Below are 23974 nucleotides of genomic sequence, written 5' to 3' on the forward strand. Positions count from 1 at the left end.
ATTCGAATGCACCCACAATTTCTGCCTGGTGATTTCTAGAGGCACCTCCTCCAGCCTCTGCTTCACCCTCATCACTCAGGCATCCTTCAAGAAACCAGGCAGGGGAAGGTGTCATTAATACCTGCAAAAAAGCTTCTTTTGGGCAAGAGAACAGCATCTCCACAGCACAAAAGGCATCTCAGCCACATCACAAGATGCATCCCGGGCTCAGAGGACAGCCCCAGCCCTGACGCCAGCATCCTCCAGCTCCTGGTGTTCACCCCTGAACCACTGATGCTTGAGGCAAGGATGCTCACAGCAAAGCATCACAGGGATCAAGCAAAATCCTGGAGGAAACGGGCTGCAGATGCAAACAAAGAGTGAACAGTGGGGGCTGCAGAAGCAGCAGATCCAAAATACCCACCACATCCTCAAGGCAGCGTGCTGCTGCTTCCAGCCCTAAGGAAAACGGGTGCTGCCAAATAGAGACAAAACACAGCACTGAAATCCACACCGATCACCCCAGCAGCATCACCCCCTCATCCTCCTTTCTGCACCCTTCCATCAGTGAGCCAGGTCGGATTCAGCACAGGGTGGATGGTTTGAGTTGTGGGGAGATGAGGGAAACCTCGGAAGCCAGCTGAGCGCAAGTGCACTCATGCACCCAATGCCTCGCACTGCCAGGGATGCTCTGGGTGCAGGCACGGGGTTTTACAAACAGGCACGTGGGGCTGGGGCTGCCACCCACCCCCGAGCACCTTTAGGAGGTGCTTGGAAGATGACAAAGAGCAGGCAAAGCAATGCATCAGCACCAGACCATTTCATCTTTGGCCGAGGTGCAACTTGGCAGCGCGTCAGGAGAGAAACCAAGCGGCAGGGGATTTTAGCTATGCAGAGCAGCTGTGTTACAAAGGCTGGGTGGTGAGCACATCTGGAGCTCAGAAACGGAGCCACGTCACTTTTAGTGACGAGCTGCAAGGATGTCTTGGTGTCTTCAGGACAACACGCACCCCTGCAGCCGCGCTGAGCCACGGGGCGCACGGTCAGGACTGATTCAGAGGGAGCATCCTCAAGGCTGCTCCCTTGTCCCCCTTCTCAGCTTTCCCATTCCAGCACCAAGCAAACCAAGGTCTCCATCCTACAGCAAAAAAAAGACCTTCACCACTAAGTGTATTTGCCCTTTGCTACCTTTAATAGGAAACAGTCTCCTCCAGGGATTGATGCACGCAGCAGAACACATCTGCTCCAGCTATGGAAAATGCCCTCCAGCAAGCCGGGTCAGGAGGCTGCCACCTCCAAGGGCTGCTGTTAACACAGACTGGTTAAAGACAGCCAAGGGCCACGGCACCTGACCCAGCACAGCAACTCCAGCAGCAGACAAGCTGCTTCGTCAGCCATCCCTGGGAGATTTGGGTTAGGAGAGAACCGATACACGCACACCACAAAGCAGTATCTGGCTGGCCTGCAAGCCCAGACAAGCTGACACTCCCTAGATAACCCCGTCATCCCCTCCTAAGCCACCCCCAGCCCATCCACGTAACCAGCCCTGCGTGTTTATGATCTGTCAGACACATGACTGTCACCTGCCAAGCCCTGCAGGGAGCTGCTTCCCTCCTCTCCCTCTGCTCTGCATCACCAGCCCCACCGGCACCCATCACCGTTGATGGGAAGGAGGATACGGCTTGGCTCGACCCTATCGCGGATGCAGGGGTTTATGCATTCCTGATTGGAAATCTCCAATATGAGAACGAAATACAATCATTAAAAGCTGCTTTTAAGTTTCCTAAAAGATATAACAGTGACCATCAAGGCACAGTACAAACACCCTGCAACAAAAGACACCTGATGCCCAACAGGCAGCTTCCAATGAGAAGCTCCAAGCACCAGACAGGTTCATCAGATACAAGCACTTAGGCTGATGGCAGTGCCAAACCACAGCTCAGCTTAGCAGCCTCTGATGGGAAATCACTTGTTTTGGGCACTCTGGAGGTTTCCTCCTTTCCAAAAGGAGGTTTTTTGCCTTGGTGCTGATGGTGCGAGGGGAAGAAGGGTGGATGCTGTACAAACAACTTCTGGTGAGTTTTGTCTCCTCCTCATCCTGCCTCTTCTACTCACATTGTGTTTTTAACAGAAATTTAGCTTTAAATAGATATAAAAAAAATAAGCATTTTGGTTGAAATTATGAAATCAAGGTTCAGAACATGGGAGAGACCTAACTCAGCAAGGACCCTCCTAGAGCACAGTGCAAGCAGAAGGGCGGAAGCTTCAGCATCCCAGTGGGTACCAGACCCTCCCCAGCCCCTCCTACACACAGCTGCCAGCTCCCAGAGGAGGAGGCAGCAGCCAGGCCACTGTCACCTTCACACTCCCCCTTCCCAGCAGTGGAACCATTGCTCCCAGGGCCAGGAGGGAGCCAAGGGCTGGGCAGACATCCCGCTGCACCACACCCCGGAGCTCCAAACAACTCCCCAGGGTCACAACACATTTCAGAGACACCAAACTCCGGCACTGGGTGTCTTTCACAACAAGATCCAGTCTCTGTTTACACAATTTGGCTTAATTTGCCCCCCAAAAAAAGGTTGTTGGACTAACTGCAGTAGTTCCTGGAAGCAATGTCCTGACCTCCAGCTGAGAGCGATGCTGGACCATCATCCCCCCTGACCCTATGGCCTTCAAGCGATTCCTCATTTCTTCCTACATTAGATCCAGCAGCACACAAGAACAATCACAGCACGTGGAAAAACTCCTATCTTGAAAGGGATGTGCTCTTCCAAAGTGCTGCCCATCTCCTCTTGCACCAGGTCAATAGAGCAGACAGTGCACAAAGGAGCCCTGTGATATGAAACCACGTGGATTAAGCCATGTGGACTACACAGCACAGGATTAGTGTGGAAAGGATGCTGAAGGAGATCCACCTCACCTTCACCCCAACGCAGGTCCAGAACCTCCCCCAGCATGAGGCAGTGAGTCCCTCCGTCCCCTACCCACTGGGACCACAAGACCCCCAAATCCTGCCCTTCCCCTTGGCCACACCATAACCCACTGCATCCCACATGGGCAGCAGCTCTGCTCCAGCCTTTGATAGAAAGAGAAGTGGCTGAAAGAGAAAGGTGCAAACAAAGGCCAGTTGGGGCCACAAAACACTACTATGATATCAGAGATAGCAGCAGTAATTATGGTATTCCTTGGGGTGATGAACGTTTAGGCTCACAACGCTGCCATGGAATCAGTGCAGCATCATCCCCATGCAGATAAGGCAGACGAGATATCTCCCAGGCTGAAAAAAAGAACATAAACTTCCCATTTCCACCATGAAAAATCCTCTTTGCTCTTTCCCCCACCTAAAACCCCTGGCTACCACTCAACCTGCACTACAGGGCTCTGTCAGCACTGCGTCAGGCAGTGAGTACATTCAGCCCTGTGCGTACCCACAAGGAGTCCTGAGTCACACCAGTAAAACCCCAAACTTTTTGTTGCTGGAGTAAAATCACCTCCTCAGCCAACACAAGTTCCTCTCTCAGCAGCCTCCCCAGCAAAGAGCCTGCCCAGGCAGTGCCTTATTGACACCAAGGAAAACCATCTTCCATCCAATAAACCCACAGAGCCCCACGTCCTCAGTGGTGGCTGCTTCGATCACGCATCACCAGGACCAGAAACCCGCATCCATTCCCAGGCTCCCAGAGGGAAGCTCTGCAGAGCAAAGATGAGTTTCCTCCTGTAAAGAAACAACTGGGGCAAAGCAAACTCAGCCTGCAGTCCAGAGCTAGGGAATAACAGCAGCAGCCTTCAGGAAGATGCATTATCCACTGAGGAAAAGGCAGCAGAGCATCCCTCCAGGGAGGGAAACGGATGGCTGAAGCACAGCTAAATATATATCACATCCAATGTGATGTTTTCCAGGTGCCCACTGTTACACTAGCAGAAGGCAGGATGAGGACCACAGGTACAAAGCACTGTGCTCTCTCTATGACTCTTACAGAAGTTGGATACAAGCTCTGTGATGCTTCAACTAGAATGAAAACCTGGCTCCTGCCCCTGCCCACAAACACCCAAAGGACATCACCCTGGTGACAGGAGCCTGATGCCAAAGCCCTGCCTCTGCAGGTCATGTCCCCATGTGGGTTTTCAGCAGCACTGACTCTTTTTGGAGGGATGGCAGTAGGAAAGCTGTGAATGGCACACAGGACAGCAGGATTCACACACTGAATGGTGCAATGGTGTGTTCTGATGGAGGGCACAGCCAGGTTACAAGAGAGATGTGTCCCCACCACTTATTCACCTACCCAGAATAGATGCACCACCAGAGCAAGCACCAGTTCATCCACAGACTCCAGCAGTTCTCGCCATTGATCCTTCCAAGCCCCAGTGTCGAAGGAGAGCTGCCTCCCTGGAAACACAGGATCCAACCGGATCCTTCCTCCTGCCCCAACAGCACTCATCTTCCCACAGGATCCCTGCCCTAAAGAGGACTTGCTTTTGAATCCCTCAGGCACCAGCACTGGGTGAGCCCAGGAGAGGCCAAGCAGCTTTCTCCCTCCAGACCCCCTCCATGCATCCTCCCTCCTGCAGCCACTTTCCCCAGCAAAATCCCTGGATTTGGGAGCATGTTCCTGCCTCTCCCTCCAGAACAGCTTCCCAGCCATCAGGAGCCACAGCCAACAGCCACGGTGATGGGCACACAGGCAGAAAACATGCCTCAAGCCCCTGGCGAAAGGCAGCAGCTTGGATTGGAGTCCGACACCCTCCACCATGATTCTCCATGCACCCAAAGGCTGTGAACTTCCCAAGGCTTCATCCCCTTCTCCTTTAACCTCTCAGACACAACAAAGCCTCCCTTTCCAGCATCCATTTCACCAGAAAATGGTACATACTTCATTGGAAAATCATGGCCAAGGCCCAGCCACCGTTGCAATCTACAACCAGAGGCTGTGTCCCTTGCAAAGCTCTGCAAGGAGGACACAGAGGCGGCCCTGGAGCTCTGCACACAATTCCTTCCCTCAGCACCACCCATTCCACAGAGCACAGCTCAAGGGAGCTTTGGTGACCTGAGACAAGGAGGAGCTTTTGCATATCTTGGTATGCATCAGCCCCAGCGAGATAACACAGAAACCAATGGCTTTCCCACTGCCTGGCCCTGTGAGACAATGTGGATCAGGCAGATACAAGCAATGGGAAGAGGAAGAAAGCTGAGATCTTTCCTAAGCTTCCTATAATCCCCAGAAGGTGTTTATCTCCCAAACTATGTTTAGCACAGAGCAAAGCTCTCGCCCAGCACCATTCCTATCGCGCGTGTCACGGCCAGCCACGCGTATCCCAAAGAACTCCCGAGGCAGGAGACAGCCCCGTGACTAAGCCAGAATGACGACAAGGGAGTCTTGGTATGCATCTAGCATGGAAACGGCCAACCCAAGAGCTACCACGCAGCGGCCTCCACTTACAATCCTGATGCATTCAAGCGGGAGAAGGGAAAGCAACCAAGCCAAAGGAAACGCGAGGCCGCTCGCTGCATTTCCCTAAGGAAAATTAGGGAAATTGAGCTTAAATTCACGCTGCCCAAAGGCAGAAGGAGCTGCTCTGGGTGCTTCCAGCAGTGTCCTAAGTCCCAGAAGTGGATACACGCACTCAGATGTGCAGGCATCGCTATGCAGCAGCGACAAATCCACCTGGAGCGCTGGCACTGCTGAAGCAAGAGAAGTTTGAAGAGGCAGATGCGTTACACACGCTCAGGATCACTCCCCATTGCGGATGCTGCTCCAGTGAAGGCAAAGGAGCTCGGGTCAGATGAGGACCAGCTCCAACGGAAACCAGGCGCACTCAGCACACCTCCAGCAAAGGATATTAGGAGTAATTGTATGAATGAACCAGTTCACCACAACCAACAGCCCCGTGCAACCAGAAACCCGCAGACACAGAAAAGTTCCAAACTTCCTCCAAGGAAAGCCCCACGGGTGCTCCACAAGCATCGCCTTTTGCCATCAGCCAGCCCGCTTCCCCAAAATCCCCCCTGGATCCATGTCCATCCTCATCTCCCACAGGGCATGAATCCCTCAGCCAAGCTCACCTCTTCCCTCCATCCACACATCCACCGGGCGGGCACTGGAAGCTCGCTGTACCTAGGAGCGGAGCGAGAGGTCTGGGATGGGGTATCCCGGTGAGAGCCTTTTTAAAGAAGCAGGGTTGCTGCCGTTCAAGGCGGGCTGGAGGCATGTGCTCCGACCCGTGAGTCAGCAGCTCCGCTCGGCAGCACGGTAAATCGCTGCTGATTCACCGCCTGCTTACACAGCAAACAGGAAACTCGGGTCCACATTCCCTCCGGTTAACACACGGATCATTTAAAACAGCAAGGGGGGGGGAAGAAAAAGTCACGCCGGGGTGCGTTCATCTGCTCACATGGCGCCTGACTTCAAGTTTCCAGTGTATCACTCCAGAACGAGGAAAAAACCCTCTAATTCTATTCCGATGATAAGAAAGCGGCAACCGCACTCCGTGCGCTCCCTCCTCTGTCCGGTCCGCGCTCCCAACACTGATGCAAACGGCCCCACGGAGCACTAAGGTACCGACAAAACCCTTTCTTTCCCCACGTTCCTCAATCCCGGTACACCGGTAGGGTCGTCCCGGTCGGCGCTCACCGTGGGACGGGCACCGGGCCACCTTAGTCACGGCGATGCTCTATAAATAACACCCGTGACACACGGTCACGTTCTCCGGCCGCGGTGGGAAACTCCATCACGGCATCCCCAGCACATGCAGGCTGCGGGGCCCTGCCACCGAAACGATGCTCCGGGGCACAAGGACCGGGATCCTTATCCCATCCGTGCCGCTTCACCGGGCTACGACGAAGGCGCTGCTCAGCCTCCCATGACCCCGACGACACTCGCGGGCTCTCGGAACGGGAAAGGCTCCGGCAGCGGTGGATGCAACTCGCGTCCTCCATAGGAGCTTCAACCCGCCTCGTTCCCCGCCCGCTCTGCACCTCTGCCCCCGCCGCAGCGGCCCTCAGGCAAGAGGGATGCACGCAGTGTCCGCACAGAGGAAGCCGCGGCCGTCGGGTTGGGCAACAGCCGCGGCCCCGCAGGTTACGCCAGACCCGGTTCAACACCGCTGTAACCCCGCTCCCCCCGCAGAACACTGGTCCACAGAGCCCCGCGGAGCAACCACCGCCAACCCCCGGCCCCGGTTCCTACCTCTGGGCAGCGACATGACGGAGGCGCCGAGGCCCCGGGCCCAGCGCGCACCCGGTGAGTGCGGCCCAGCGCGGCGGCCGCCGGAGAACAGCGTCGGGGCGGGGCGACGCCACGGCCTGTAGGCTCCGCCCCCGAGCGTTGGGATTGGTCCGCGGTGGGGAAGGAGGCGTGGTTACCCGGCCTCTGCGGGGAGAGCTTTGCGGTTCTCAGACGTAGCTGTGAGGGTGAAGCGAGTCGGGCGGGCGGGAGAGCGGTGCTGCTGTGTTCCCCCAGACCCAGCAGGGAAGAGGCGGAGTTTGGGGGGCTGCCCTATCGGCAGCACGTTCCAAGGGACGCCTGTGTTGGCACAGGGATACAGAGAGTGATGGGGGTGATGCTGTGCGGCTGAGACTGGCCAAGCTCATCACATCTTCCATGGGGCTGGGGGACAAACTGATGGGGCTTTATTCCTCTACGAGTCAGCCCAGCAGTGTGCCATGGCACAGGATGCTCCCCAAACACCCGAGCTGGCGGACAGAACATGAGTGGTGCACTTAAGGAAGGAAAAATGAGATTACAAGTGCCATTTTCTGGCTGAAATTCCAAGCGTGAACCATTCAGACACAAAGGAGGGGTGGGAACTGCAGACAGCCCTGGGGAAATCACAGCAGGTCTGTCACAGCCGTTCCCAGCTTCATGTTTTGCAGCGCTCTGGATCAGTTCCAGCGCTGGAAAAGCTGCCTTAAAACCGGAGAACACAAGAGAATCATGGCAGGAGCTGGGTGAAATGGGATCTGCACCTCTGTGGACGTAGGTGCCTCAAATGGACCTGTAATCCAGCAGAAGATCTGTCAGCTTCAAACTGAACCTCAGAAAGGTCAAATGGGAAGTAAATGACAGGGTTTAATAGGGAGAGCAATTACCTCCCTGAGACAGAGCAGATTCACCCCCTTTCAACACAGGTGAGGAGTCTTTCTCAAAAACCCCACTCCAGTTCAACCACAGCGTAATTACCCCTGATGCAAGAGCTGCAGACGTTGCTGCCTGGGCTGGGCCAGCAGGAGATGGGAGCAGACTGGGCCTTGCTGGTATTGAGCTGTATAAATCAAAGCCAACAATGAGGGCTGAGCTCCAAGCGAGCTGATCCGAATGGGGTTTGGCAGTGTTAGGGTGGGAGGTTTAGGGAGCACACAGCATCTTTGCTGGAGGTGGACCTGCAAGGAGTGGTGGGACCGGCTTGGACACAGATGCTGGTGGCACCTGGGAGTGCAGGACATGACCCTGCTGTCTGCACTGCATACTACAGCATCCCTTCACCTGCACCCCCAGGCAGAGCTGGAGATGGCTGCTGGCCCCAGCTGCAATTACAGGGTGGATGAAACACTCACCTGGTGTTTATTGACCCACCTTGAATCACCAGGCACTTCCCAAGTGGGGCTTTGTCATCTATTCTGAGGCCTTCCAGCACTGCAGGAGTCCAAATGCAGAATGAGGTGCGCTCAGCATCAAAGTCCAGCAGGGTGGGATGGAGCACATGGACCCCCACAGGCTGCGAGGAAGGGACCAGAGGCAGCATAGGGTCACCTCCATGTCCATTGTAGGGCATGGGGAGCACCTCTCTTCTTCTGCAACCTCCAGTACCTGCCAGTATGGACCCCATAGACTGTGCTGGAGAGATGCATCTGAAAGATGCTGCAACTGCTGGCTTGAGGAAGAGGGAATCACCACAGGCAAAGGCAGTGCAATGTGGAAATCACAGGGAAAGGTGCATGTGGAAATGCACCCACAAAAGGCATCCCAACACTGAGAACCAATCAGGAGCCCCTTGCCTTTGTCTGTGCAAAACCTGCTTCTCCTTTCCCCTCTCCTCAGCCTTCCCCGTGAAGTGACTTTGTCCTGAGCATCCCTGTGCACTGGAGGGCATCAGGATGCAGGATTCAGCCCCTCTGCCTGCCCCAGGCTCCCCCCTTGCAAACTCAAAGCTGTGCTTGGCCTGGCTGTTTGCAGCCTTCATTGCCTCCCCCTGCATTCCCTGCTCCGGGTGTTTTCCCATTTTTATCTTCCTGCACCACCATATGGTGTGGGAACACAGGCGGAGTGAAGGCAGGCAGGGATGGCATCTCAGCACTGATGCCTTCCAGCCTTTCATAGAGGAGGAAGGTGAGGAAGCCTCTCTCCAAACACTTCTGTGGGTGCTCAATGGGAGCAGGAGAGCGTGACCCAAAGGGACTCAGCACCCACTGATGGAGCAGCACAAATGGAGTGCCCTGATGAATTAATCAGCTGATGGGCTCCAACTCAGGGAGCAGGAGCCAAAGGGATGAGTAAACAAAGGCCAAGCTACACAGGGTGGTATTTAGGTGCAGAGTACCTGCTGGTGGACTATTACTGGTTCCAGGTTCATTCCAGGTGTTGCTGTTTACGCTGTTGCACAGGCAGGCGGTGGGCAGACACCTCAGCCAGGCTCAGCTCCCACCTCTGGAGCTTTCAGTTCACATTCATGGAGGTGTTGGTGCTGCAGGTGTTTGGAGACAAACACCTCTATTTCCTCCCCCAGTTTGCACATCTTGGCTATACTGGGGTTATCAAGATCCTGAGGTACATGGTGTGATGTGTGGAAGCACAGAATGGTTTGGGTTGAAGGGATAAAGCTCCTCCAGCTCCAAGCAGGGACCCCTTCCACTGGAGCAGCTTGCTCCAAGCCCCTGTGTCCAACCTGGCCTTGAGCACTGCCAGGGATGGGGCAGCCACAGCTTCTCTGGGCACCCTGTGCCAGCGCCTCAGCACCCTCACAGGGAAGAGCTTCCTTATCTCCAACCTAAATCCCCCTCTGAAGGTACTCAAGTGCTTCTGGTTTTGTGGGTGCACTCAGTGCAACTGCCCCACAAGCAGTCATTATGGCACCGGCACAGCACCAGTCCTGTGTGCTGGTTCAATACCAGTAGAGCAGGGCAGCAACAGCGCATCACCTGTACACTGGGGCAGGACCAGTGCACCAATCCAGAACAGCACAGCACCAATACACTGGGGCAGGAGCAGTGCACCAATGCAGAACAGCACAGCACCAATACATTGGTACAGGACCGGAGCATCAATCCGGAACAGCACAGCACCAATACATTGGTACAGGACCGGAGCACCAATCCAGAACAGCACAGCACCAATACATTGGTACAGGACCGGAGCATCAATCCGGAACAGCACAGCACCAATACATTGGTACAGGACCGGGGCACCAATGCAGAACAGCACAGCACTGGGGTAGGAGCAGTGCACCAATCCAGAACAGCACAACACCAATACACTGGGGCAGGACTGGAGCATCAATCCAGAACAGCACAGCACCAATACACTGGGGCACGGCCAGTGCACCAATCCAGAACAGCACAGCACCAATACACTGGGGCAGGACCGGAGCACCAATCCAGAAAAGCACAGCACCGGTACACTGGAACAGAATCGGTACACCAGTCCAGCAGCAGCACAGCACCAACACACTGGGGCAGGACCAGTGCACCAATCCAGAACGGCACAGCACCAATACACTGGGGCAGAACCAGTACACCAGTCCAGCAGCAGCACAGCACCAATACATTGGTACAGGACCAGGGCATCAATGCAGAACAGCACAGCACCAATACACTGGGACAGAACCAGTACACCAGTCCAGCAGCAGCACAGCACCACTACACCGGCGCAGAGAACCCAGTACAAGCACAGGGTCCCTATGGCAGATGTCACAGTGAGGCAATACCCGGTGCTGGGCCACAGTACAGCACCAACAACCCAGCACAGAGCCCTCAGTGGGGGCCAATGCCCTCCGGCGCCCATTCCCTTGCCCTCCCGCGGGGGGGCGCCGTGCCCCGCGGGTGCTGCCTTTGGGGGTGCGCTGTCCCTTTAAGAGCCGGACGCCTGTACCAAAACAAAACGGCGGCGCGGCCATTGGCTGGGCCGCGGGCACGTGGCGCACAGCTGGTTTCCTGCGGCCGCGCGCCGGTGCCAGCCCCGCGGCGGCCCGGGCGGCCTGGCCTTGCTTGACCCTGCTCCGGTGCCTGCGTTACCGGTACCGGGACCCGGTGTTCCTGTGCCGCGTTCGGCCTTAACACGGCCCAGCCTAACCCAGCTCAACCCAACCCAACCCGGCCCGGCCATGGCGCACTCGGCGCCGCTCGGCCTCCTGGAGCAGGGCTGCCCCATCCAGGTGGAGCACGATCGGAAGCGGCGGCAGTTCACCGTGCGGCTCAACGGTAAGGAGCGGGGGCGCGGGGCTCGATGAGGGGTTACCGACAGCGCTCTGACCCGGGTTATACCCCCCTGGGGGTCCTAATCCCCCCTTGTTCCCTCTGTTGGCTCCCCCTTTTCTCTATCCCCCGAACACTCGACCCTGCCACCCGCTGTCCGTCCCTCTGTGTCCCCCCCCGATGCTCCTCCGTGCCCCCCGGTTTGATGCTTCCCTGCATCCTTCCCTAAAGGCTCAACCCATGGGATCTGGGGGGGTCTCTTGGTTGGTGTGAGGAGCCCCACGCTGGCACGGGTCGGTTTTGGGGGCACCAGCTTGCCCCCATCAGGAACAAGGGGCTTTGGTCGGTGTTGGGGTTGTGCCTCAGTGTGTGTGTGAGCTGCTCGGTGGGATCCCTGTAGGGGGTTTAGGGGGCCCAACACTGTGGGTGCTTGGCACTTGGTTCATCAGCACCCACAGCATCTGTAGGACCAGGGCTGGGGACCCCTAATGATGGGGTGACCCCCCCCCAGCTCTGCCATGTGTAGGGTGGACTGAGCCAAAGCAGTAGGTACCACTTCAGTTTCTCTATGGCACACTGATTCTTTTCTAGCCATCCTCTTAATGGTTAATCCCAAATATTCCACGATCCCAAGCTCTTTTCCCAGCCCATCTGGATAAAGCAGGCTGCCTCGCTGCCCTGCAGAAATTGCAGGGTAGTTGTCTCCTAAAAAATAGCTGGGTAGTTCAGAATGACACTGGCTGTAGGAGCATTCCCAATGAAACAACAGGAATAGGCTGGGGTTTATTTTAGGCTCTTCCTCTCCCCCCCTCCATCCCATTTTCATTTCAACCACTAATTACAAAGTGCAGGCTGGAGGCTGAGCAGTGGAGGAGCGAGGAAGGAGGAGACGTGTGTGATGGGTGCGGGGAAAACAACCGCTCCGACTGCTTGTTTCAAACAGAAGGAGATCAAACAAGGTCCCCTGTTGCCATTACAGGAGCTGTGACACAGCGTCCTCGCCCTCGGTGAGGTTTGTGTGCGCACAAAGAGAGCGTTTCCTTAGGGAAGCGGGATCTCTTTATCGTGGTTTGCCATAGAAAACCTCAGCTGGCCACACTGTGGGTTGAGTGGGGATGGAGAAGGGGAACTTTGAGAGGGAATCCACAGTGGGAGTCGACACAAACAGCTCCACAAAGGGATGACTGCAGCTTGGGAAGCCTCAGTGTTGTCTGTGGATCCGCCAGATCAGGGTTGTTTCTCTGGGAGTTCAGTGCCGGCCACACAAGGAAGCTGAGCCGTGACGGTATTCCTGCTACCGGGCGGACAGTGATCCGTCCCTCCTCCTCGTTAGGCATGTGCTGATGACAGGCAAGCCCTGGAAGGTGCCCAGGCGATAACCATCTCTGTGGGAGTGCCTTGGCAGGGTGTTTATTTCCTGTGCTGCTCGCTGGCACGATGAGCATCAGTGGTGCTCAATGTTCCAGCTGGTTTTCCATGCTGCACTCAAGGGAATGACAAGAAACGGGTCAGGTTTTAGGGTCAAGGTGCCCTGTGTGTCCCCCTGAAAGGGAGCATGGCAGGGATGAACAGCAGTCCCTGGTGTGAGCTCGTAGTTCGCTGTGGGCTCCAGGATCAGCTTGTGTCTGCAGTCTTGGTCCTAATCTTAGGTAGATGCTGAGTGTGGGTGATGCTCTGGTGCATGAGGCTCATGGAGCAAGGAGCCAGGCTTTGCTGGTCTCTGTTCTGAGGGGTTGGTGGCTTACGGTACTGTGATGTTGGGTAGTGTATAGTATGTATTATAGTACATAGTGTATAGTATATATTGTAGTATATAGTGTTAGTATCTATAATACATCATATATAGTATATATAATATTAGTATATACAATGTAGTATATATAATACAGTATATGTTAGAATATCACCACTTTCCGTGGTGATCTACTGGAAATCCCTGTACAGGAGGCCTGAGACACTGTGAAAGCTGTGAAGTGGTTGTGAAAGTGCTGGTGTTCAGCATCATCCTGTGTTTGCCTCTGCACCCCTGGGTAACCTCATGTGTCAACTTCCTCCTCGGACACATGAAAGATGAATTGCATTTGGTGTTTTCTGCATGGCCCTGGCTTTCCCTTCTCTGCTCTTGCTTCCCTTTCTCACCTCACTGCTGCTTATGGCTCCTAAAGCTCTGATAGAAGCAGCTGCTTCACTTTAACACATCCCCTTTCTCCTTGCATCCCAAATGCATGGGGAAGCTGGAAGTAAAGCTGATTACAACCAGACCTCACCGAGCTTGGTTATCCCTCTGAGGGGAGGGGAGGAAGAAGCCCAACTGGATTTGTAATCGCTTGAGATGTGACTAACAGCACGAGCGAGCCAGAAACCTCCCCGTGTTAGCGACTGTGTTGGAAAACATCAGTTTGACAAAGCTGAGAGCTTCCATGGGAATCGGACAGGCTGGTTTAGTCAGGAATAGTTGGGGATTTTTTGAGATCCAAGATAACATTTCTGGTCAAAACAAGAAACCCAAAGAGACCTCATCCTAAATGAGGCGCTCATTCCAGCTGCGGGCACAGCTGCCTTGGGACAGGGGACCGGCCTTGCTATCCATCAAACACATCAGGCTCTCTGGTGGGGAGGTGGGCTCACTGCATGCACCAAGCAGCTCCAGATCCAAAGGGATGCGTGGGCTCCTTGCACACCCTCACTCCCGCTCATCCAACACGTAGGTGCAGCAAACCACGCTTCCCAAACCTCCTGCTCCTCCCCAGCCGGGTTTGGGCAGGATCCAGGGGCTGGAAGCTCCTGCTTTGCCCGCTGCTGAGCTGAGTCTTCGGAGCTCATTGTTGGGAGTCCAGGCTTGTATTCGTAAGGAAAACTGGAGCAGGTCGTGCCTTGGTGCTTTCCTCACTCACCACTGGGGCAGATGCCCTTCAGGAGGGAGCAACTGCTGAGTTTGCAGTGGGGATGAAGGGATCCGGTCACTGCATCAAGACAGGCACCTCCTAAAGGGGGCCTTACAGGAAACCTGGAGAGGGGCTTGGGACAAGGGCCTGTAGGGACAGGCCAAGGGGAATGGCTTGAACCTGCCAGAGGGGAGACTGAGCTGAGCTCTTAGGCAGAAGCTCTTCCCTGTGAGGGTGCTGAGGCGCTGGCACAGGGTGCCCAGAGAAGCTGTGGCTGCCCCATCCCTGGCAGTGCTCAAGGCCAGGTTGGAGCAAGCTACTCCAGTGGAAGGTGCCCCTGCCCATGGCAGGGGTTGGAACTGGGTGAGCTTTAAGGTCCCTTCCAACCCACTCTGTTTCTGTGCCATCCCCACTCCTCCCGTGTGCTGCAGTCACCTCAAGAAAGCTCCTAACCAGGAAACTGCTTCAAACCAGGATCCCCCCTGGTGCTGCTCCTGCAAGTGAGGCCCCTCCATGGGCTGCACCATCTCCACTGGGCTCTGTCTGTTGTACTCTGTTGTGTTTCCTCTCCCTAGTAACGTGCCCCTGGCTCCCTGGGGATCAAGGCCAGCCGGCAGCGTGCAGCGAGCTCCAGCCTGGGATGCGCGAGCTCCCTGGGACATCTTGTCCTCTTGGATAGCCTCACGTGCAGCTTTCAGCATCCTCCTTTGGGCTCTGCAGCCAGAGGAGCTGAGCTGCTGCCTGCCTATGGGTTTTCTTAGGTCTGAGAGTGGGAAACGGGGCTGGTGTCTGTTCCCTTCTCCCCATTGCTATCCAGAAATGGCTTTGCAGCAGTGCTTTAAAGAGGTTGGAGCCCAGGAGCTGCCTCCAAAGACTGGCAACTGCTCAACCCTGAGCTCACAATGGTGTATTTGGGGCTGGGGCCAACATAGAGGGACAGGGAGAAGACAGTGGGAGAGGGATCAGTGAAGGATGTGCTGGAGTGGGATGTCTGTGTCTTTCTGGATGATGCCGTGCCCAGCTGGGGCTGGGCTCGCTGCTTGTTCCCCTGAGGCTCCTGAGCCACCCAGCCTGGGGCTGGTGTCTGTCAGTGCTGCCCAAACCCAGCCACCCTATTTGGGTGGAAGTTCCATCCCATTTATCCCAATGGAGAGCAAGTTGTCCCTTGCCCCCTTTAAAGAAAGCTTCCCCTTCCCCATGCACCCTGTGATTGAAGGAGGGCAGGCTGGGGACCAGCCCTGCTGCCCATTCCATCTCTTGCTCCTCTTTCTTACTGTGCTGATTTGCATTGACTCAGACTTCCTTGCTCAGGGTGGCTTGAAGCTGAGGCGCTGTGCAGGGGAGTGTCTGTGAGTCCAACATCTCACACCATGCAATGAGGCTCAAGGATTAAGACCCGAATCTGTTTTGCCAGGCTCTATCTGCCCAGGCTGATAAAACCCTGCTCCGAGGTCTATGGGATAAGACAGGCAGCTGGGAGGCTGGCTCATGGCATCTCAGTTATGCCGTGTTTTGGTGTGGTTTCTGTGTGCCCCCTCTTTGGGATTGCAATAAGCTGGGGTTGGGCTGCTCCTGCTTCCAGCTCCCCCACCTTCACTGGGAATAGTCCCCATGTCCAAGGTACCACATAGCAGCAAGGCTTCTTCCAGCATTGTATTGCAGCAGCGTGCTTCTGCTCCTTCCTCTCTTCCCTCCAGCCCCAGGGAAGTCTGTTAATGGGAAATCAAGGGTTATGATGCCTGGCTCATGGAGAGCTAGAACAGCCCAGATTTGGGGTACAGCCTGCTTCATCCTGCTTCTCCCAGGGGCTCTGGGTCCCAGTGGGGATGGTGCAGAGAACATGTGCAGAGCAGCTGCTCTTGAAGGAAATGGGCACCTTCAGCCTTGCTCAGCAGAGGAAGAGGGATCTCCATCTCCTTTTGGATCCTGGCTTGTTTCTCCTTTGTTATCGGGGCTTTTTCCCACCTCCAGACCTGTGTATCCAGCTGTGTCCAGCATTCAGGTTTGTTCCTGCCCAGGGGGTGTTTGCAGTGACCTTTGAGCATAACCACTCACCTCTGGCTGTCCTCCCCATCAGCTCCTCTTGCAGTTGTGGTTCTGCATCACCCACAGCAGGCAGCTGGAGATGAGGGACTGGGAGACTGCACAGCCAGCAGCAATCCCCTCCCAAGCTGTCAGTGTCACCTGCAGGCTCCTCACCAAACCCTATGTCCCAGGCATCCCTGATTCCATGTGCTGTGTGCCTCAGGGTCCCATCACCAAGGCGAGCACATCCAGATGTGTTTGTGTACTGAACTGGGGTGTTCTGCACTGGGACCAGTTTCCCACAGCATTGGCAGTGCTGGTTTGCTCTGTAGAGCCAGCTGTAAAAGCTTTTGGGCTCTGTGTGTGTTCACCTGTACACTGGGGGCATCCTGCTGGCTGGGGCTTTGTGATGCTTCTGTGGTCCAGCAGATACAAGGGAAGGTCTGTCCAGGGCAAATCCAAGGTCCTCCAAGCATGGCATCATCTTCAGCTTTAAATGCATTTGTGTGATCATTTTAAACAGATCATATATAAAGAAGTGTATGAAAAAGATGCTTTTTGCTCTCTCATCACACAGAGAATTTAGTTCCAAACTTATCAAAGCTTCAGGCCGAGCCTATGGAAACTTCTGCCCCAGGAGCAGCGCAGAGCAGGGTGGAAGGGCTGGAGCATGTGAAAGCCGCCCTTGTCAGAGCATTTTACAGCCTTCAGTGCTGCCAGCTCTGCCAAAACCACCTCTGAGAGGCTCCTCAGAGCTTTGCCTGTGCCCCGACCTGGGGCTGTCCCTCCAGTGGGACCGGTCTGTGCTGCTGGGGAAGAGCTGGGCTTGCAGTTGCTCCTTTGGCTCTTCTCGGGTGCCCTGGATCCATATGGAGAAGTGTTTTGTTCTCCCTTTATCCCCACAAAGATTTGCCGCTGTAAAATGGGGCTATAGGATCTCATCTGCATTGGGCTTAGTAACAGGGAAGAGGCAAGCACCCCTTCCCCACTCTGTTATCCCTGCTCATCCCACCCCAAAACCCTCTGTCCTAAGACAGTGGGGCATCTGGCATCTATAGGGAGACTAAAGGGGCTTGGCTTTATGGTGATGTAGAGGCTGAGAGAGGCAGGACTGGTGCCTGGAAATACCCAGGGGAATAGCAGGGAGGGGAATTATTTATGTCCACCCCAGAACAATGTTGGCACAAGGAAGAGCGGGTAGAAAGCAGCAGGAATAAACTCGGGCTGGAAATGCAAAGGTTTCCATGCAATGTAGGGGGATTGAATCGATGCCTAAAAGGAGCAGGAACAAAAAAACCCTGAGCTGCTTCTCTCAAACACGATTCCAATGGGCTCATTCCTGGTGCCTCACAAATAGAGGGATGGGGTGGATCCGTCAGCTGAAATGCAATTGAAATACAGAGCATTGAGCTCAGTGAAAGCATATAGTGAGTAAATGTAGGGGAAACTGGTGCCCTTCATCCTCCAGTGGTTATTGGAGGGAAAGGAAAGGTTTACATGATTCTAATTGAGCTTGTGTCTTAGACTGGAAACTTGCCTTTCTGAAAATGGCTTTTAAATGCAGCTGCCCTCTAGACCTCAAGGGTTTGCTTCTGCATTGAAGGCAAAGCTCAGGCTCTGCAGATGAAGCCAGAGGGTGTTTTTTAGCTCTCCTCTGGTTTACACATGTGCTGAAATGTCTTTTTTCCTGTAACTGAGCTGCTGTGAGGAAGGTCAGGGTGTTGCAACAGGAAGCCTCTGTATGCGTGTGCATGTAAATGTGTGTGCACAAACCCCCCTGCGTGCCTATGGGAGCTTTCCGGTGTGTTTATGGGATTCACCTCTCCCAAAAAGCGTGTGTCGGGATGCTGCGGGACCAGGCTGGGAAGTCTTGTTCTGTTTCATGCCCTGACACAAACACTGTGCTGTGGAAAGAAGGGAATCAGCTGTCCAAATGGCACCAAAAGCAATGTCCCACACAGCACCGCAGCCATTCCCATGGGCATAAGGGCTGTTGTATCAGTGCCAAAGCTGCTCATCCCCTGCTGTGGGCTCCATCCTGGTGGATGGGGAGCCCCGGGCCTCCCCAGGGACATCCCAAGCCTCATCCCTCTCTCTCACTCCACCAGGTTGCCACGACAAGGCAGTGCTGCTCTATGAATACGTGGGGAAGCGGATCGTGGACTTGCAGCACACGGAAGTCCCGGATGCCTATCGAGGGAGAGGAATAGCCAAGCACCTCGCCAAGGTACAGCCCCAGCCACACAAAAGGGCAGAAGCCATGGCTAGAAAGCCTGAAGTCCCATCCCATCCCATTGGAATTGAATGTGTGCCCCATGGGAACTGACTCTGATCCAATGGGAGATGGGGCGGCTGGCGGGGCAGATGGAAATCTGTGGTCAGGCATTCCTATTTCTGGTGGTGAGAGGGACTGGGTGGGTGCCAGCATGTCCAGCTGCTCAGCCAGGCTCTGCTTTTCCTCCTTGCAGCAAACAGCCCTCACACCCACTGTGATGCAGCCCCTCTCCTAGGGGCTGGATCCCTTCATCTCAAAGCTTCAAGGTCCCTGTAAGCCCCTTTCCTGCCTTGGAGGCCTGCAGCCATGCAGGGAGAGCTGAGGAGCTGCCAACACAGTGGTGGTGGGGACTATGGGGTGATGCTCTGGGGTTACAGCTACTCCCTGGCCCCACAAACCAGGCAAATGGGTGACAAAGGTGGCCTTCATAAGTGTGGCTGGGTCACCTGCAGTGCAGCATCCACCAGGCTGGATGCATTGAGGGTTACCCACGGGGTCCCTCTTGTTAAACGGAGGACCTAGTGGTACCACAGAGGCTGCGGCAGGGTAACTGTGCTCTGCCCCCATCCTCTCCCTCCATCTACCTCATACAGGGGATACATGAGGGCAACCTCCTGCTCCCCCAGTTGCATGTGGGGTGCAGGAGTCCAGATCCCTGTGAGCCTTCAGAGGAGAGCGTAGAGCTGAGGGTGCTGGTTGTGAACCTCATGTCCTCTCTGACTGCTTGCAGGCAGCCCTGGACTTCGTGGTGGAGGAGGACCTGAAAGCTCACCTGACGTGCTGGTACATTCAGAAGTACGTCAAGGAGAACCCCCTGCCGCAGTACCTGGAACACTTGCAGCCTTAAGGCAGGACTGCTCCGACACCAGCGCTGTCCCTGACTGTTCAACGCGGCCTTCGCTTCTCTGCCGTCTCAGGAAAACCCCTTCCCACACTCACAATTCCCTCTCTTTTGTTAAGTGCATCCATGTGGTGCATGAGTGTGGGCACAGCCTCCTCCTCTCTGCCCACGTGCGAGCGCGGCTGCTGGCTCCAGGCACACGCGGTGCCTCTCGGTGCTCTTCCCAAGCCAGGCGATGGAAGAGGATGATTCTTCCACCAAACTCCATCACAAGAGCAGGGGATGAGCTGATCTGCACCCCATCCTCTCCCCTTTGCCTGGTGACAGCTATGAACTTGCTGAGGGATGCTGGTTGGGGTGGTCGTGGGGGAGCTCCCCTTTCTTCCCAGCAGCTGGGGGAGATGCTATGGATGAAGCCTTGTGGGACAGAGGGAGGTGGCAGGTTCATCCCCTGCAGCATCTGTTGGACACTCAGCACTGCTCAAGCCCATGTGGAGTACAGATGAGAACGTGGTGGCACCTCGGGGGCTTTGCTGCACCGTTGTGGAGGCACTGGGATGGTGACACCTTCAAGTCTAGAGACAGGAGCCACGTAAGGAGTGGGTTTAATCTGCAGGGGCTGTGGCAGAGCATATGCAGTGTGAGTGTGCAGAGGAAGAAAGGCAGCAGATGCTGCTCCCTAGAGATGCCAGCTCCTGTCTAGCTTCCTATACATAGCCCCAGCATGGAATCTCCGCAGGGTCATGGCCATCGTTCCTGTCTCTGCTCCCTGCTGTCGGTGTTGACCATGCTGGTGTGGACAAAGCCTGCTCAGGAGAAGAGCACCAGTCTTGGCCTAAGCAATAAGGGGACACCCCATGCTTTTGCAGGCACCAGAGTGGTTTCCTGCCCCTGAAGAGGAAGGCTCCTCTCCATCTCCCTCAACTCCAGCTCTGCACCCACATCGTAAGGCCTGACCTGTCATTGTGTCCTGAGAGCAACAGGGGTAAGGCCTCTGGGACCTGCTCCTATCCCAGCTCCAGGACCCGATGCTGGAGCCGCCTGCCTCCACCTGGATGCTGATCACTTCTCCTTACAGCCCTTGGAAAGAAGCCCTGGCTCAGGGCCTTACCTGCCTGCTCACTGGCCCCCTCACAGCTCCAAGCCCAGGGTGCTCTCCAGCAGCAGGAACACCCTTGTGCTGTTACCTCCATAGGTGATGACCCTGTAGCACAGCTCAGCACTGCTGCAGTTGGATGCAGAGGTAACACTGTGATGGCACTGCCTGCTTGTGGCTTGCTGCCTCTGCTGCCTTGCCCAGGCTTTCCCGAGCTTGAGTTACACCCCAGAGCATCTCCCCTTGATCCCAGGGCTGGGCTGTGGTGGGGACACCAGCCCTCAGCAGCATGAAACAAGAAGCAGATAAAGAGCCTTTCACCTGGAGGACAAATCCAGCCCCAGCTTATCTCTCAGCAGGGACTAAAGTTTACACTCTGTGCCATGCACTGGATGAAGCCCAGGCCAGGAGGCAGCTCAGCCTTCTCTCAGTGCCCAGCACCAAGCCCATGGCAGCAAAGGCAAAAGCTCCTACACCCTGGTTGCGTTGGTCAGAGATGGAAACCCTGTGCCTGATCTCAACCCTGAGCTGTTCCTTCTGGCTCGAGGCTGCCTGCCTCTGCTTTTGGGCTGCCCACTATCAATATAACACAGCCTGTGTCCATCAGGCAGACCCATCTCCAGCTTGAGCTGCTCAGGAAAGGCATTGGGCTCAGCCTTGCCACTGCCTCACGTTTCTGCCCTCTTGCTGCTTATCTCAGCCAGGATGGGACTTTCAGGGTGGCTGAGAGGGACTGGGAAAGGGTTGCAGGTTATGAGTTAAAAGGGCTCAAGAAGAAATCTGGGCTGCTAAATATTCACTCTTTCATATGCAAAAACCACTTCAACATGTGGTTACAGGAGCAAGGCTGGCTCTGTCACAGCAAGCAATGACAGAGCCAGCCCTGCTCTTGATTTCAAGGTGAAGCTGAACCATCTCCTCTCTTGCAAGCCAAGACACTGTTGTATTGGTATCACAGCAGGGCTGGGTGCTTGGAAGAGATGTGTGCCTGGCTGCCTCATGGGAGCGATAGCGTGAGCCCAGTGCTGCAAGCCTCTGCCCTGGTTTTGTGCTCACTTCCACTGTGTGACAGTTCCATTGTATCAGCTGCATGAGAGCAGAGGGTGTGCTGTGGTTGCTGTAGTATCCCAGCTTGGCTCTGGAGCCCTTCATGCTGCTCTGACAGGAATCTCATGCTTCCCAGCGCTGGATCACAAGCGGCTGCCTTAAATCAGGCCCAGCACACGGTCTTGCTGCTTCCCTTCAAGGTGCTACAATCCCTTCAGTGTGTGATCTGATGGAGACGTGTGCCAGTGTCTGTGCCAACAGCTACACTGCTGTACCCATCCTCTGCCCTGGTCTCCCCTTCCCTGTGGTCTATGATGATAAATAGCAATACCCACAGGTCACCAGTGATGCTGCGGTCCATGGTGCTCCTGAGATCTGGCCTTGCCGGGTAGGAGATGGCTCGGGGTCTTGGTGTTGGGCACCCCTGCCCCTCCAGCTGGCCTCTGCAGGAAGGAGCTATGAGTCCTGTGCTGCCCCTTGGTGCTCACTAAGTCTGGAGGAGTTGGGGATCTTGGACTCTCTCTGGCAACAGGAGTGTGGAAGTGGTTTGGTTCCCCAGACCCATGTGAACTATAGACCTGGGTGGGTGGGGAGGTGCAGATTGCTGTCCAACGTGCTTCCACACCACCCAACTTGAAACACCCCTTCCCTCACCCACTTCCCAGCGTTGTCTTCCTTTGTCCAAGGTCTCCATTCTGTTGAATTCGGTGGTTACGATGTGCCTTTCCTTCTCAGGACCTGTTACAAACGACCTTTCTGCTTTTCTTTCTGTCTAACATTTATCTTCCTCCCTCCCCTCTGTCATACTATAAAACATGAACATAATGCATGGAATACAATACAATAAAAAGTGTGGTTTAACTGCCCTGCAGTGCTTCCCTGTGCTGCACCTGGGGGGAAGCAGAACCAGGGCACAGTGGGTGTCCCCAGCTCTGTCACTGTGGGCTGGGTCACTTGGACACAGAGCCTGTTCGACAGGTCCTGGCACACAACTCTGCTCTCCAGTCCGTGGCCAGGGTATGGTTTTTGCTGCATATGCATTTTCTGCATAAATAGTATTTTCCTCATCCCTCCAAAACCATGTATTCTAACAGATCTAACCCCAAATTTCTTGTCAGTAGGTGCCATGCATCTGTCAGGAGAAGGTGAGAGAAAAGGCACAGGTTGGCAGATCTGCACATTGATGCACTTACCATCTCCTTTCCTACTGCTTGCCCTTCTCCTCCAGGAAATGCTACTTCTCTCCCTCATGAGGAGGAGGATCTCATGCGAGGAGAACCCCATCCAAGAGGTGAGGATGATGGAGGTTCCATAAGACCCTTGCTAGGTTCAAGACAAAGGAGTCGTGGTCCCAGGGCTGGCGTTGGCCACAGCTCCCTGTGACTGCAGCCGGCCACTTGAGTCTTCATCACCTAACCTGGATGCTACCTGCATCAGCCCATCTCCCATCATGGAGCACCTTGGAGCCAGATCCTAGGTGATGTTCCTGCTGCAGATAAACAGGGAACCATGAGCTGAAGCAATAGGACTTTATTTCAGGTCATAGGGCTGGCTGCAATGAGTGCATAGAGCTTAGAGTGAGTGGGACCACAGCTGGTTCCTCTCCTTTACCCGCAGATCCAGCCCTGCTCCCACTCCTCAGTCCTGCTTTGAGATTTCAGGCCAGTCCTTGGGTGTTATCCTCTGCTGAGCAGCCACTCGATGCTTGTGTTCATTGGTTTAAGGTGTTTGAAAGCATTAAGGGATGAAAACACCAATAAGCAGCTGATGGAGTCATTCCCTTGTCGGGAGCAAGAGACACACACGGCGCTTCCCTGCTGGGCCTTGGGAGTGCAGTGAGCTCCCATCACAGCGTGTTTCTGTCACTTCCTAAAGCTACAGAGGCTGAGCCTGGAGTTCCAATGGCTAACAGCAGGGCTGGAGCGAGGAGAAAGGCCACAGCTGATTTACAGTCACGCTCTGATCCAACCTGCCAAGTGACAAGCGGCCCTTGGGCTGCAATGAGAGCAGGCAGGAGCATGGGGTTTGCTGCTCCCAAGGGACACTGTGGTAGGTTTGGGTTCTAGCAGCGAGCCGGGCTGTTGCTGGTAACACGCTCTGTTTGCATTCCACATTCCAGACGATCCGAAGCTCCAGCCTGTCCCAGCAATGCCAGGCTGGGCACGCTTCCCACATGTCTCTTCTTAGTGCAAATGGACCCTCTACCTCCACTGAAAAGAGCTGGACCCCGAGTTCTGGCTGACAAACAAGGGTGCTGGAGGGAATCCTTGGGATGGTGGGAGCAGCCATTCCCTTTGTTCTCTATGGTTACACGACATCGCTTGGGAATGATGTTGGTGAAAAGAGGCTTTTTCTAGGGATGGGAGATGCCGTTCCCTCCTGGTGGGTACTCAGGATAAAGGGAGGGCTGTGCTCTGATGGG

At 55.2% G+C, this 23974-nt stretch overlaps 2 protein-coding genes across 4 annotated transcripts in view; one reads left to right on the plus strand and one right to left on the minus strand.

The window, feature by feature from the left end:
- Positions 1–7241, minus strand: part of MAP2K3 (mitogen-activated protein kinase kinase 3) — a 29710-nt gene extending 22469 nt beyond the window's left edge. Inside the window, exon 1 of one of the 3 annotated variants that reach the window (XM_061345966.1) lies at positions 7164–7241. In XM_061345966.1, the coding sequence (XP_061201950.1) occupies positions 7164–7179 (16 nt within the window). In that variant the 5' untranslated portion in view covers positions 7180–7241. Of the gene's footprint in view, positions 1–6040; positions 6486–7163 lie in introns of those variants that run through there. The other 2 variants (XM_061345983.1, XM_061345973.1) reach the window with 2 other exon arrangements.
- A 4010-nt stretch (positions 7242–11251) lies between these two features.
- On the plus strand, positions 11252–21094 carry NATD1 (N-acetyltransferase domain containing 1). Its single transcript, XM_061345995.1, has 3 exons — positions 11252–11389; positions 18402–18520; positions 19299–21094. The coding sequence occupies exons 1-3, from the start codon at positions 11293–11295 to the stop codon at positions 19413–19415; spliced, it is 333 nt and encodes a 110-aa protein (XP_061201979.1). The 5' UTR covers positions 11252–11292; the 3' UTR covers positions 19416–21094.
- Positions 21095–23974: the final 2880 nt, after the last annotated feature.

This window comes from Neopsephotus bourkii, unplaced genomic scaffold, assembly GCF_033783945.1.
Source record: "Neopsephotus bourkii isolate Nb327-2 ecotype Australia unplaced genomic scaffold, CSIRO-AGI_Nbou_v1 NB_39, whole genome shotgun sequence".
Taxonomy (NCBI): Eukaryota; Metazoa; Chordata; class Aves; order Psittaciformes; family Psittacidae; genus Neopsephotus; species Neopsephotus bourkii.